The sequence below is a fragment of the Amphimedon queenslandica genome, unplaced genomic scaffold, assembly GCF_000090795.2.
Source record: "Amphimedon queenslandica unplaced genomic scaffold, v1.1 AMPQUscaffold_13398, whole genome shotgun sequence".
In the NCBI taxonomy this organism is placed as follows: domain Eukaryota; kingdom Metazoa; phylum Porifera; class Demospongiae; order Haplosclerida; family Niphatidae; genus Amphimedon; species Amphimedon queenslandica.
The window spans coordinates 82,152-94,243 of record NW_003546366.1 but is presented as its reverse complement, the minus strand read 5'-3'; the positions used below and the strand labels follow the sequence as shown (position 1 = coordinate 94,243).

The 12,092-nt window shown below is 35.8% G+C and overlaps 3 protein-coding genes across 4 annotated transcripts in view; all 3 read left to right on the top strand.

Moving 5' to 3' along the window:
* The window catches only part of LOC100638089 (fructose-1,6-bisphosphatase 1-like), a 9,986-nt gene extending 1,922 nt beyond the window's left edge, over nucleotides 1–8,064 (top strand). The window contains exons 1-7 of one of the 2 annotated variants that reach the window (XM_019996810.1): nucleotides 1,782–2,075; nucleotides 5,395–5,497; nucleotides 5,613–5,762; nucleotides 6,090–6,233; nucleotides 6,664–6,801; nucleotides 7,412–7,531; nucleotides 7,731–8,064. In XM_019996810.1, coding sequence (XP_019852369.1) covers nucleotides 1,909–2,075; nucleotides 5,395–5,497; nucleotides 5,613–5,762; nucleotides 6,090–6,233; nucleotides 6,664–6,801; nucleotides 7,412–7,531; nucleotides 7,731–7,925 — 1,017 coding nt within the window. In that variant the 5' untranslated portion in view covers nucleotides 1,782–1,908 and the 3' untranslated portion in view covers nucleotides 7,926–8,064. Of the gene's footprint in view, nucleotides 1–1,781; nucleotides 2,076–5,394; nucleotides 5,498–5,612; nucleotides 5,763–6,089; nucleotides 6,234–6,663; nucleotides 6,802–7,411; nucleotides 7,532–7,730 lie in introns of those variants that run through there. The other variant, XM_019996811.1, reaches the window with a different exon arrangement.
* A 117-nt stretch (nucleotides 8,065–8,181) lies between these two features.
* Nucleotides 8,182–9,646, top strand: LOC105312848 (protein asteroid homolog 1-like). The gene is made up of 2 exons (XM_019996795.1): nucleotides 8,182–9,479; nucleotides 9,556–9,646. The coding sequence occupies exons 1-2, from the start codon at nucleotides 8,182–8,184 to the stop codon at nucleotides 9,644–9,646; spliced, it is 1,389 nt and encodes a 462-aa protein (XP_019852354.1).
* Nucleotides 9,647–10,609: 963 nt separating this feature from the next.
* LOC105312847 (protein asteroid homolog 1-like) overlaps nucleotides 10,610–12,092 on the top strand; it is a 2,186-nt gene continuing 703 nt past the window's right edge. Inside the window, exon 1 of the mRNA XM_019996808.1 lies at nucleotides 10,610–12,082. Within this exon, the coding sequence (XP_019852367.1) occupies nucleotides 10,666–12,082 (1,417 nt within the window). The 5' untranslated portion in view covers nucleotides 10,610–10,665. The remainder of the gene's footprint in view (nucleotides 12,083–12,092) is intronic.

Below are 12,092 nucleotides of genomic sequence, written 5' to 3'. Positions count from 1 at the left end.
CAGGAGATGGGTCACGATCATTATAGTTAAAATCATAACTGTACGTTGATACCTACAAGTACAGAGAGAGAAGACATTTGATGCAAAAATATAGGCAAAGTTATGTTGTGTAGAAAGCTTGAGCTGGTTCTAATCAAAATTGGATTTTTTACAAATTTTAAAAGTTGCTCCAAAATTTGGCAAAAGCCCTTGCATGTACATGGCCTCGGGCCAAATTTTGTTAAAAAAACAAGAAAATTTGTTTCCTGATACATATACATGTACATAAATATTCTTAAAGTGCAAGCCACTTTAATGATTCAACCAGGAAACACTCACATAGTTATTCCTTAGGTCAGCATGAGTATGTTGTACTCCTACACGAAAACTGACTAATGCTGTTACCAGAACAATTATATCACTTTACCATCATCCACGACACCAACTAATATTCCATTTCCAGTATATCCTTGTATCCATGCTGGTTCTGCATTCAGATCAAGGTAAAGGTTTGGCTCACTGGTTTGACCAGTATTGTTCTACAATAAAATCCAATAAACTTGGCCTCCATGCCAGACCATTCCACTATACTTACAACTGTCCACTGTCTACCCCACAGTGGATCTGTCTGACTTGTTGGTTGAATATATTTCTTCTCCCACTCATGTAAACTCTGCTGCTGGACATACCCTACCTGGAGGAAACATGACAAGTATGTGTTGACATTAAGTATATGATCTGTTATGCAAAGTATTTAGACTTTCTATATTTCCTACACACTATACCTTAGATCAGAAATTCTTAGTAGGATTCTATATGCACTACGTAACATTTGCAGTTCCCAAATAGGGAGAGTGAAAGTCATTTTACGAGGGATTACGAAGAATTGAATATATTTTCTTTGTGTAATTACAGTACATATTTTACACAAAGAAACTGTAATCAATGTTTTCATATCATAATTAATTTGATATTATAATGAATAGTCAAAGGAACATAAGAATGACTCTGAAATAGCTACAAAAACCACAAGAAAGATTTGGGTATAATAATCACAAGTGGATAAGCATTTTGTGGTGAGAATCCTGCAAATATTGTTTGCATGCATTTACATTCATGAATTTTAAATGATTGCTCCAAGAGAGAATTTTCATTGTATCTATTACTGTAATTCAATTTTCACTGTAATATTGTACCTTACACTGGCTGTATGCTAGGTTGAATTTTCCCACAACTTGACAAATGGCCGGCCCAGGCCATAATTGAACGAATACATGATTATGCATAAATTTTTTCAGATAAGGTTACCTTTATTTCTGACTTGAGAGCAGTTGTCCTGTACTTTAATTCAGTTCTAGATTTAACATTCTCAACATTAGAGCTCATTTTGAAATGATAAATATTAGCAAAAGCACCAACCTGGCAATATCATAATATTTCATTAAGTATTATTTATCTCTTACTCTTCCCATGTTAGTGAAGCCATGTCTCTCTGCAATCTCATTAGCAGCTTCAATTCCACCATGAACCTCAACAGCCCAGCTATCAGTAAAGACTGCTACTGGCCTATGACTCTCCTTATTAAAGTATGAGGCATCAGCAGCAACAGTAACGAGGGTAACAGTTAGAGCTAACAAAAACGACAAGGATGTCATTTTTACAGGAGAGATCTGTCCTGAGTTCATCAGTTCAATTTATAACATCTACATGAATGCATGATTAATTAATAATGTACATAACTACCACGCCCATTCATTAAAATTATATAGATAGCCTAGATAGCTAGCTCTAGATCTAATCACACCCATTTTAATAAGTTTTAATTAACCTTACAATAGGCCCTGGAAATTATTTTTTGTAGAAAAGCATTTTTGGATTTTTATAATTTCCTTTGTTTGTTGCAGGCTGGTGTGACCCTCACTGTTAGTCATGGCATCCGATGATATAGATGTGGACTCTATGACTCTCACTCGCTTTGTCCTCTCTGAGCAAAAACGAATAGGAGCAACCGGGAGCTTGACACTTCTTTTGAATGCACTCCAAACCGCCATCAAAGCTATCTCTGCTGCTGTCAGGAGAGCTGGATTCGCTAAACTGTAAGGAAATTAAATTTTAATGATGAAAATAGTTTTTAATTATAAGGTTACATGTGCTAAACACACCTTTACACACCTCCACTCTCACCCATTAATTGAAAAATTGTTATTATTAGTTTTTTTGCAAATGACATCTTTCTAATTCATCTTTCTTCAATTACTTCATCATCTAAAATCTTGGTATTATTCATTGCAGTTCCAAATTCTTCTGTGATAGTGATCATAGCTGATGTATTATTATTATTATTATTATTATTATTATTATTATTATTATTATTATTATTATTATTATTTACAGCACAAAAAACTAGAGTAAAATCTCATAGAAATAATTATAATGTGCACTAAAGGGAATCCAGTAAATATGCTGAGCCCCTAGAAAAAAACAAATAGCAAAGCAATAAATAGAGAAACGTGATTATTGATGTGAATGATGAATGATGCAGTTACAACAAGGACACATGGTGGTATGGAAGGTACATGGATTGTAGTTTGATTTCCAGTGGTAACGGTCTACTTGGAAGTTATTTTTCAGCTCACTAAAACCAGACTCCTCCTGATAGTCTGTGATCTTGTGGTCAATGCTGGTCTGTATTTTTGCTCCCTGATCTAAGAAACCTCTGAACTGTATTTTGTTATCATACTCTATCAGTTTGGTGTTATCACCGACCATACATAATTATAGTGGCCCTTGTATGTACATGTCTAAGAATATGAGCATCAAACTTTAGATGTTCATGATTATTAATAATTAATTTTGAGCAAGTGGGCCAAGTAGTCTAAAGTTGATTTTATGAACTCATTCTAAATTGTGGTTTATTTTTTAGAGGAGTGTTGTGTATTTAAGCAAATAGATCTACTCATTAGAATGAGTTTAAAGTAGAGATTTTGTTGTGGCTTGACCAGATATTTGTATATAACTTGATACGAGTGAAGGCCGGACTTTTATTTGAAATCCAGCAAGTGAGGGCACCCTCGGACTCTGGCCAGTTCTGACATGATTTCCTCCTCCTTTTCTCTCCTTCCTTTCACATTAAACACATTTAATTTTCTGATTAATAGCAAGTAAAGATCATTTTTAAATTGTGGTTAATTAGAAAAATTAATGTTAATTAGCAGAAGTTTATTAAAACTTTCAGCTTTGGCTATTTTCAATTTTTGGCAAAAAGATGGGGATCCGCGGACTAACAACTTACATGAACTGGTCCTACTGGAGGCAATGGAGAACTATTGAAGTACGTGGACGGCTCATAATCGATGCTATGAGTGTCTGTTTTGTCATTCATGAGAATAATCGCATAGACTGGCTACATGGCGGGCAGTACTGGGAGCTGAGGCAGTCCTACAAGCGTTTCATTACTAGCCTCCTGGAAAGTGGCATCGAGCCTATTGTCATATTTGACGGTATAGATTACACTGGGAAGAAATCTGGAGTTATGTTGGATCGCAAGGAGAGTGCCAGACAAGCCATCTCAGATATTTTAGATAAGGACGACGCCGAGTCTAACTCATCTACTGGCTCCTCCGCCTCTCGCTTAGACAAACAGCACGACTTTAGCAAACCAGCTCCATCACAAGGCTCCACTGTAATTCCTCTTTTTGCCCAAGCTGTGTTTTGCGAGACCTTGAGAGAACTCGGTGTTCGTTTTGTTTATGCTGATGGAGATGCTGACAGTATCATTGCCTCCATTGCAAACTACTATTCCTGTCCAGTCGTATCAAATGATTCTGATTTCTTTTTCTTTAACATCAGGGCTGGATACATACCTTTCTATAATCTTCATTGGGAACAGCAACCAGTCACTGCACAAGTATATTATTATTTATATTTTGTTGATAACTTCAATTTTAAAAGTCTTGAAGTGCCACTCCTAATACCAGCAATACTAGGCAACGATTATATTGAGCCGTTAAACTCACCTTGTCTAAGAGGAGATATTGCCGTGACTTTACTGAAGTACAGGGAGAGAAGAGGAGGGACCAGGTCATGGCGAGACAAAACACACGAGTTGATATTGTATTTTAAAAACTTCAGTTCTCCAGATGAATTTTTAAACTGCATCAGCAGGTGTTGCCTTCGTAATGAGGTATCCATCGTCGAAAAAAATTTAGAAATTGCAAAGGATTTTTATACTGTCAATGAATTCAGTATAAAAGACATTATGAACAAGTCTGAAATGACTACGTCGAATGGGACTGCCCTCCCTTTATGGATGATTCAGCAACTTCGTAACGGGCAATTTTCACTTAGTGCAATGGCACCTGTGGTCTTTAATGGATCGGTTTTACCTAATATAATTGATAATCCTAAAAGACGCTCTGCCATGTTCATTGGATTACCGATCAGACGTTGTATGTACACGATTCTGCTACCATTACTGGAAGAGTCGTATGTACACGAAACTGTATCTGTCGATTTTGAAGATGGATACAGTAGTATAGCCTGTAATGCTGCAAACGAATATTTTAGATTCAATTTACCCTCTATCACTGATATGGAAAAGATCAGCATTAGCTGTAGGATTGATGCTCTTTGTTTCTCGCTGGAGTGCTCCTCTGGTATTCTCAACTGGTTTGAAGACAAGTGGAAACTAGTTGTGTTATCACTAGCTTTCTGGACTAAATACGCTGTCCCTGATATTCATTTGATCAAATCCTTGATATTGTGTTTCATTGTTTGTTCGCTGGACCGAGACCCTTCATCACATATGCCACATTCCACAGATGCCGACTCATCTCAAAATAATGACACTCTTCACGTATTCTCAATGTGGCAGTGTGTCTATCATGACACTATGAAGCTCAACAATGTTCTAATGAATCCACTTTCATTTACAACACCAGCTCTCTTGTTTGATGGTAGGCTAGCTATGTATTATGCTAGTCTGGCAGACATCAATAACATAGTTAGATCGGAACTGGTTTCTTCACTTCAATTGCTAGCTTTGTTTAAGTCACTGATGTTTGTCTGTACTGAGAGTCTAAAAGCCGCCACTAAAGATGGTGTACAGTACGATCAGACTGTATATTTTAATTTGGTTCCTGTTTTAATAAGTAGTGACAGTGATGAAGATGATGACAGTGTCAGCGATGAGAGTGATATATTTGATTATATTTATGATTAAGAAGTTCATTATACTAATGCTTATTTTTAAAAATAACAAGCAGTATTTCCCTTATATGATTAAAGAAAATATTTTTATTATTTTTGGCGCAATAAAAATAGCTATCTGCTATAAACTACTTTTATACCACATAGTGTGTGTGTGTGTGTGTGTGTGCGTTCAACATTAATTGTTAAGTCGTTGTTGTTTTATAGTGGTAGTGCTGTGGGTGATACTAATGTTCAAGGGGAACAAGTCAAGAAGCTGGATGTCATTGCTAATGATCTTTTCATTAACATGCTCAAATCATCTTTTGAAGTAAATATGTTTTATAAATGAATTATGTGCTAAAAATGTTGAAATAAACCTTGTACATTTTATGGGCATAGTATTGTAATGAAACTGTCACTACATTACTATTGTGTTATAATAGGTTGGTGTGATGGTTTCTGAAGAGAATGACAAATGTATTGAAGTCACTGATTGTGGTGGTAAATATGTCGTTGCATTTGATCCACTGGATGGTTCCTCCAACATTGATTGCCTTGTGTCGATTGGATCAATCTTTGCCATATGGAAGAAAGTAAGCTGATTTGAAAGTAGGTGTAATGATATCTTGTAGGATTAGATTTTATCAGTGTTATAATAATAATGATAATGATAATGTAATTAATATTTGCAATTTTACTCCACTTGCAACATTTAAAGGTTGCTTCAAGGCATAAGTCATGTTCATGTTGTGAACATTTTAGTTAATGATTTTATATTGTAAATTTACAAACTGCTAAATATTTTGTATTTGTTTCTTCAATACTGAGCCTATAACATTAACTCTCAATATTATACCTATGCTGTATATCAATAATTCACTAATAACGAGACATACATTTGTATTGTGTTTTATTAATAGGTTTCTCCTGATAGCAAAGCTAGTGAGGCTGATCTTTATCAGCCTGGTCGTACTATGGTTGCTGCTGGTTACTCTGTCTATGGGAGTGCTACTATGCTAGTAATTTCAACTGGTAATGGAGTCAATGGGTTTACACTAGATCCAGTAAGGAATGAGAAGAGCTTCAAAAAGAGAGGGAAGGAGAGAGAGACAGAGAGAGAGAGAGGGAGGGAGGGAAGGAAGGAGAATTTGAAAAGCATTTGTGAAGGGTGTTGTTGTACTATTTTTGTTGCAGTAGCAGTATGTGTGTGAGTGAGTATTTTAATTTTCACTTTGGCTCAGTATTAACTGAATTAGTTTATACTATATAGTTTGTATTGTTTCTCAAACTCAAAAATCATGATGAATGCTCATAAACTGAGCTATCATTAATTAAGCATCACTCAAAAAAAATTCAAAAAATATGTTGCACTGTAAATTACAGCAAAATCTCGAAATTTTATGATTCTGATAGTAGACAATAACTTCAAGTAATACATTAAAACAATGGTTGGTTTAATTGACGTCTAGTCATATTTTAATACATTTTCTTTAGTCTGTTGGTGAGTTTATACTATCTGATTACAACATGAAGATCAACAAGAGAGGGAACATATTTGCCATCAATGAAGGATATGCTCAGTATTGGTCCAGTGATGTCACCGAATATGTACAGAAATGCAAATTCCCTGGGGTGAGTTATAGATACGGATGTATGGTAATAGTAATGTGTACTGTAGTGCCTATCCATCATCAAAATGGTTAGGAGAGAATTCTCCAATTTTATTTCATTGTCTGATGCATATGCATGTTCTTATGTTGTGTGGAAAGTTTAAACAGATTTCAATCAAAATTAGATTTTTTAAGAATTTTTAAAACTGCTCCAAAATCAGGCCAAAGTCCCTGTACTATAGCACAGGGTCATTGGTCAAATTTCATCAAAAATGGCTAGGAGAGAATTCTTCATTTTTATAATTTTTCCTGATACATATATATGTTTTTATGTTGTGTAGAAAGTTTGAGCTCATTCCGATCAAAATTGAATTTTTTATGAATTTTTGAAGTTACACTAAAAGACAATCAACTATACAATATGTATAGCCTATGGCATATCATCAAAAATCACTGGGAGAGAATTTCACATAGAAAGTTCTAATGAACTTGGAGCAATGAACATGCTAAGAAATGCTATGCTAAAGACTTATTTATTTTATTTATTATTATCAAGAGTTGATAATTATTTATCTACTCTTGTTATTATTATTGTAGTTATTATTATTATTATTGTGATTTCATTGCAATAGGATGGGAAATCTCCAATGGGAGCTCGGTACGTTGGCTCAATGGTCTCCGACATGCACCGCACACTCAAATATGGTGGTATATTTATGTACCCTGCAACCACCAAGAGCCCCAAGGGGAAAGTGAGTCATTCTCTGTTATATCACTGTATAGCTGGTATGATGTAATAATGATGATTATTTTGTATCAACTAGGCACACATAATTGTGTAGTAGTACAATTTTTTTAACAATAGATAATTTTTTGATGAAAATAGTTATACATGATTTTAAAAACATCCTGGTTCTGAATGGTGAATATTATACTATTTATTTTTTGTAGCTCCGTCTCCAGTATGAGTGTAATCCAATGGCGTTCATCATTGAGCAGGCTGGGGGTATGGCGTCTAATGGAGTGATACCCATTCTTGATATTGTCCCAACCGGTATACATGATCGTAGTCCCATTTTTATTGGATCGGAGGAAAACGTTAAGGATTATTTAAAGATTCGTGAAGAGCACGATAAGAAGAAGTGATGATCATTATGAGTAGTGATCAGTAACTGTATTATTATTATTATTATTAGTATGTTATCATGTGTATTAGTTCAATAGTTTAGTCAACTGATATCTTTGTTTTTAATAAAATGTTTAGCAGAACTAAGAATGCTACTTAGAAAAGATATAGATCTAACTGTATAAATGAGCCCCACCTCATTATGGGCGGTGTTTTGCATCTTTATTTCTCTTTTTGTTTTTGTAATTTGTATGTATTATAGCTTGTAGGAAAATCATGGGAGTCCGTGGACTAACTACTTACATGAACCGGTTCTACTCGAAGAAGTGGAAAACTATTGAGGTACGTGGACGGCTCATAATCGATGCTATGAGTATCTGTTTTGTCATTCATGAGAATAATCACATAGACTGGCTACATGGTGGGCAGTACTGGGAGCTGAGGCAGTCCTACAAGCGTTTCATTACTAGCCTCCTGGAAAGTGGCATCGAGCCCATTGTCATATTTGACGGTATAGATTACACCAAGAAGAAGTCTGGAGTTATGATGAGACGCAAAAAGAGTGCCAGAGAGGCCATCTCAAACTCTCTTTTAGTGAGTGATGTAGCTAAAGTCTCACCTAGCCCCTCACAGGTGGTAGAAGAACCATCTAGTTCTGGTCACAACTCATCTGATAGTGAGACATCACCTCTAGTCAGTAACGTTACCAAACCAGGTCCATCACATGCCACTGTGATTCCTCTTTTTTCTGGAGCTGTATTTCGTGAGACCCTAAGAGAGCTTGGTGTTTCTTTCATTTTTGCTGATGGAGATGCTGATAATGATATTGCCTCTATTGCAAATGATTATTCTTGTCCAGTCATATCAAATGATTCTGATTTCTTTTTCTTTAACATCAGGGCTGGATACATACCTTTCTATAATCTTCATTGGGAACAGCAACCAGTCACTGCACAAGTATATCATTATGAATATTTTGTGTATAGCTTTTATTTTAAAAGTCCCGAGGCTCCACTCCTAATACCAGCAATACTAGGCAACGATTATATCAAAATGTTGAAGTCGCCTTGTCTAAGAGGAGATATTGCCGTGACTTTGCTTAATGCAAGGGATAGGAGAGGAGGGACCAGGTCATGGCTAGACAAAATACATGAGTTAGTAATGTATTTAAGCAAGTTCAGTTCACTAGATAAGTTTCTGAACCGCGTCAGTAGGTGCTGCCTACGTAACGAGGTATCCATCATTGAAAAAAATTTTAGAATTGCTAAGGAGTTTTACACAGTCAAAGCATTGAGTATAAATGACATTATGAACAAGTCTGAAATAACTACATCAAATGGGACTACTCTTCCTTTATGGATGATTCAGCAGTTTCGCAAGGGACAATTTTCACTTGGTGCAATGACATCTCTGGCTCTTAATGGATCCGTTTTACCTAATATAATTGATAATCCAAAAAGGCGCTCTGCCATGTTCATTGGATTACCAATTAGACATTGCATGTATGCAATTATGTTACCATTTCTGGAAGACCCAGATGTATGTGAAACTGTTTGTGTTGACTCTAAGGATAAGTATAGACGTATAGCCTGTGATGCTGCACATGAAAATTTACGACTCAATTTACCCTGTATCACTGTTATGGAACAGGCCAGCATTAGCTGTAGGATTGATGCTCTTTGTTTCTCACTGGAGTCCTCCTCTGGTATTCTCAACTGGTTTGCAGACAAATGGAAACTAGTTGTGTTATCACTAGCTTTCTGGACTAAGCACGTTGTCCCTGATATTCATTTGATCAAATCCTTGATATTGTGTTTTATTGTTTGTTCGCTGGACCGAGACCCTTCATCACATATACCACATTCTACAGATGCCGACTCATCTCAAAATAATGACACTCTTCACGTATTCTCAATGTGGCAGTGTGTCTATCATGACACTATGAAGCTCAACAATGTTCTAATGAATCCACTTTCATTTACAACACCAGCTCTCTTGTTTGATGGTAAGCTAGCTATGTATTATGCTAGTCTGGCAGACATTGATAGCACAGTTAGAAAGGAACTGGTTTCTTCACTTCAATCACTCGCTTTGTTTAAGTCACTGATGTTTGTCTGTACTGAGAGTCTAAAAGCCGCCATTAAAGATGGTATACAGTACGATCAGACTGTATATTTTGAATTCAGTTCTGATTCAAGTAGTGATGATAGCAATGAAGATGACGACTGTGATTAATTTTGCATTTTATACATTTAATTTATTTTTGATAACTATTAGCTAAAGAAATTTTTTGCAAGTATTACAAAAAATTTGCGTATTCTTGACATTGTCCCAACTGGTATACTTGATTGTAGTCCCATTTTTATTGAATCAAAGGAAAATGTTAAGGATTATTTAAAGATTTGTGAAGAGAATGATAAAAAGAAGTGATGATCATTATTGTAGCGATGGAACTAATCCACATGATAACATACTAATAATAAAATACAGTTACTAATCGGCGATTAGTAACTGTATTTTATTATTAGTATGTTATCATGTGTATTAGTTTAATGGTTTAGTCAACTGATATCTTTGTTTATTATAATAAAATGTTTAGCAGAATTAAAAGATACAAGCTTTACATGTATTGACAAATGGGTATTAATGGCCATGATCCTAGGTTTTGCATGAATGAGCCCCGCCCGTTTGTGGGTGGTGGCAGTGCAGTAGTCTACATACAGTAGATCTACAGTGCGTCTTTTAAAATTTTATGCCTCAATGGGGATCCGTGGAATAACCACTTATATGAAACAGTGCTACTCGAATAGGTGGAAAACCATTGAAGTACGTGGACAGCTCATATTGGATGCTATGAGTATCTGTTTTGCCATTCCCCGAAATAATCACACAGACTGGTTACATGGTGGGCAGTACTGGGAGCTGAGGCAGTCCTACAAGCGTTTCATTACTAGCCTCTTGGAAAGTGGAATCGAACCTATTGTCATATTTGATGGGATAGATTACACCAGGAAAAAGTCTGGAGTTATGATGAGACGCAAAAAGAGTGCAAGGCAAACTATTTCAAATGTTCTGGATAAACCCAGCTCTGCAGTCACTGGCAAAGCAGGTCTACCACATGGCTCTAAGTCTAATGATGTTATTCCACTTTTTTCTGAAGCTGTATTTTGTGAGACCTTGAGAGAGCTTGGTGTTTGTTTCATTTTTGCTGATGGAGATGCAGACAATGCAATTGCATCTATTGCAAATAATTATTCTTGTCCAGTTGTATCGGATGACTCTGATTTCTTTTTCTTTAACATCAGGGCTGGATACATACCTTTCTATAATCTCCATTGGGAACAGCAACCAGTCACTGCACAAGTATATTATTATCAATATTTTGTGTATAGTTTTAATTTTAAATGTCTTGAAGCACCACTCCTAATACCAGCAATACTTGGCAATGATTATATCAAGCCGTTAAAGTCACCTTGTCTAAGAGGAGATATTGCTGTGACTTTACTTAAGTACAGGGAGAGAAGAGGAGGGAGCAAGTCATGGCTAGACAAAATAGATGAGTTAATAATGTATTTAAGAAAATTCAGTTCACTAGATAAGTTTCTGAACCGCGTCAGTAGGTGCTGCTTACGTAATGAGGTATCCATTATTGAAAAAAATTTAGAAATTGCAAAGGAGTTTTATACCATCAAAGCATTCAGTATAGATGGCATTATGGACAAGGCTAAAATAACTACATCAAATGGGACTACTCTTCCTCTATGGGTGATTCAGCAGTATCGCAATGGACAATTTTCAAGTTATGCAATGAAACCACTGGCTCATAATGACTCTGCTTTACCTTATATAATAGATAATCCTAAAAGACGCTCTGCCATGTTCATTGGATTACCAATTAGATGTTGTATGTACACGATACTACAACCATTACTGGAAGATCCGTGTGTACATGAAACTGTTTGTGTTGACTCTAAGGAAAAATATAGGGACATAGTTTGTGATGCTGCAAATGAATGCTTAAAGTTCAATTTACCTTCTGTCACTAATATGGAAAAGGCCAGTATTAGCTGTAGGATTGATGCTCTTTGTTTCTCACTGGAGTGCTCCTCTGGTATTCTCAACTGGTTTGAAGACAAATTGAAACTAGTTGTGTTATCACTAACTTTCTGGACTAAACATGTTGTCCC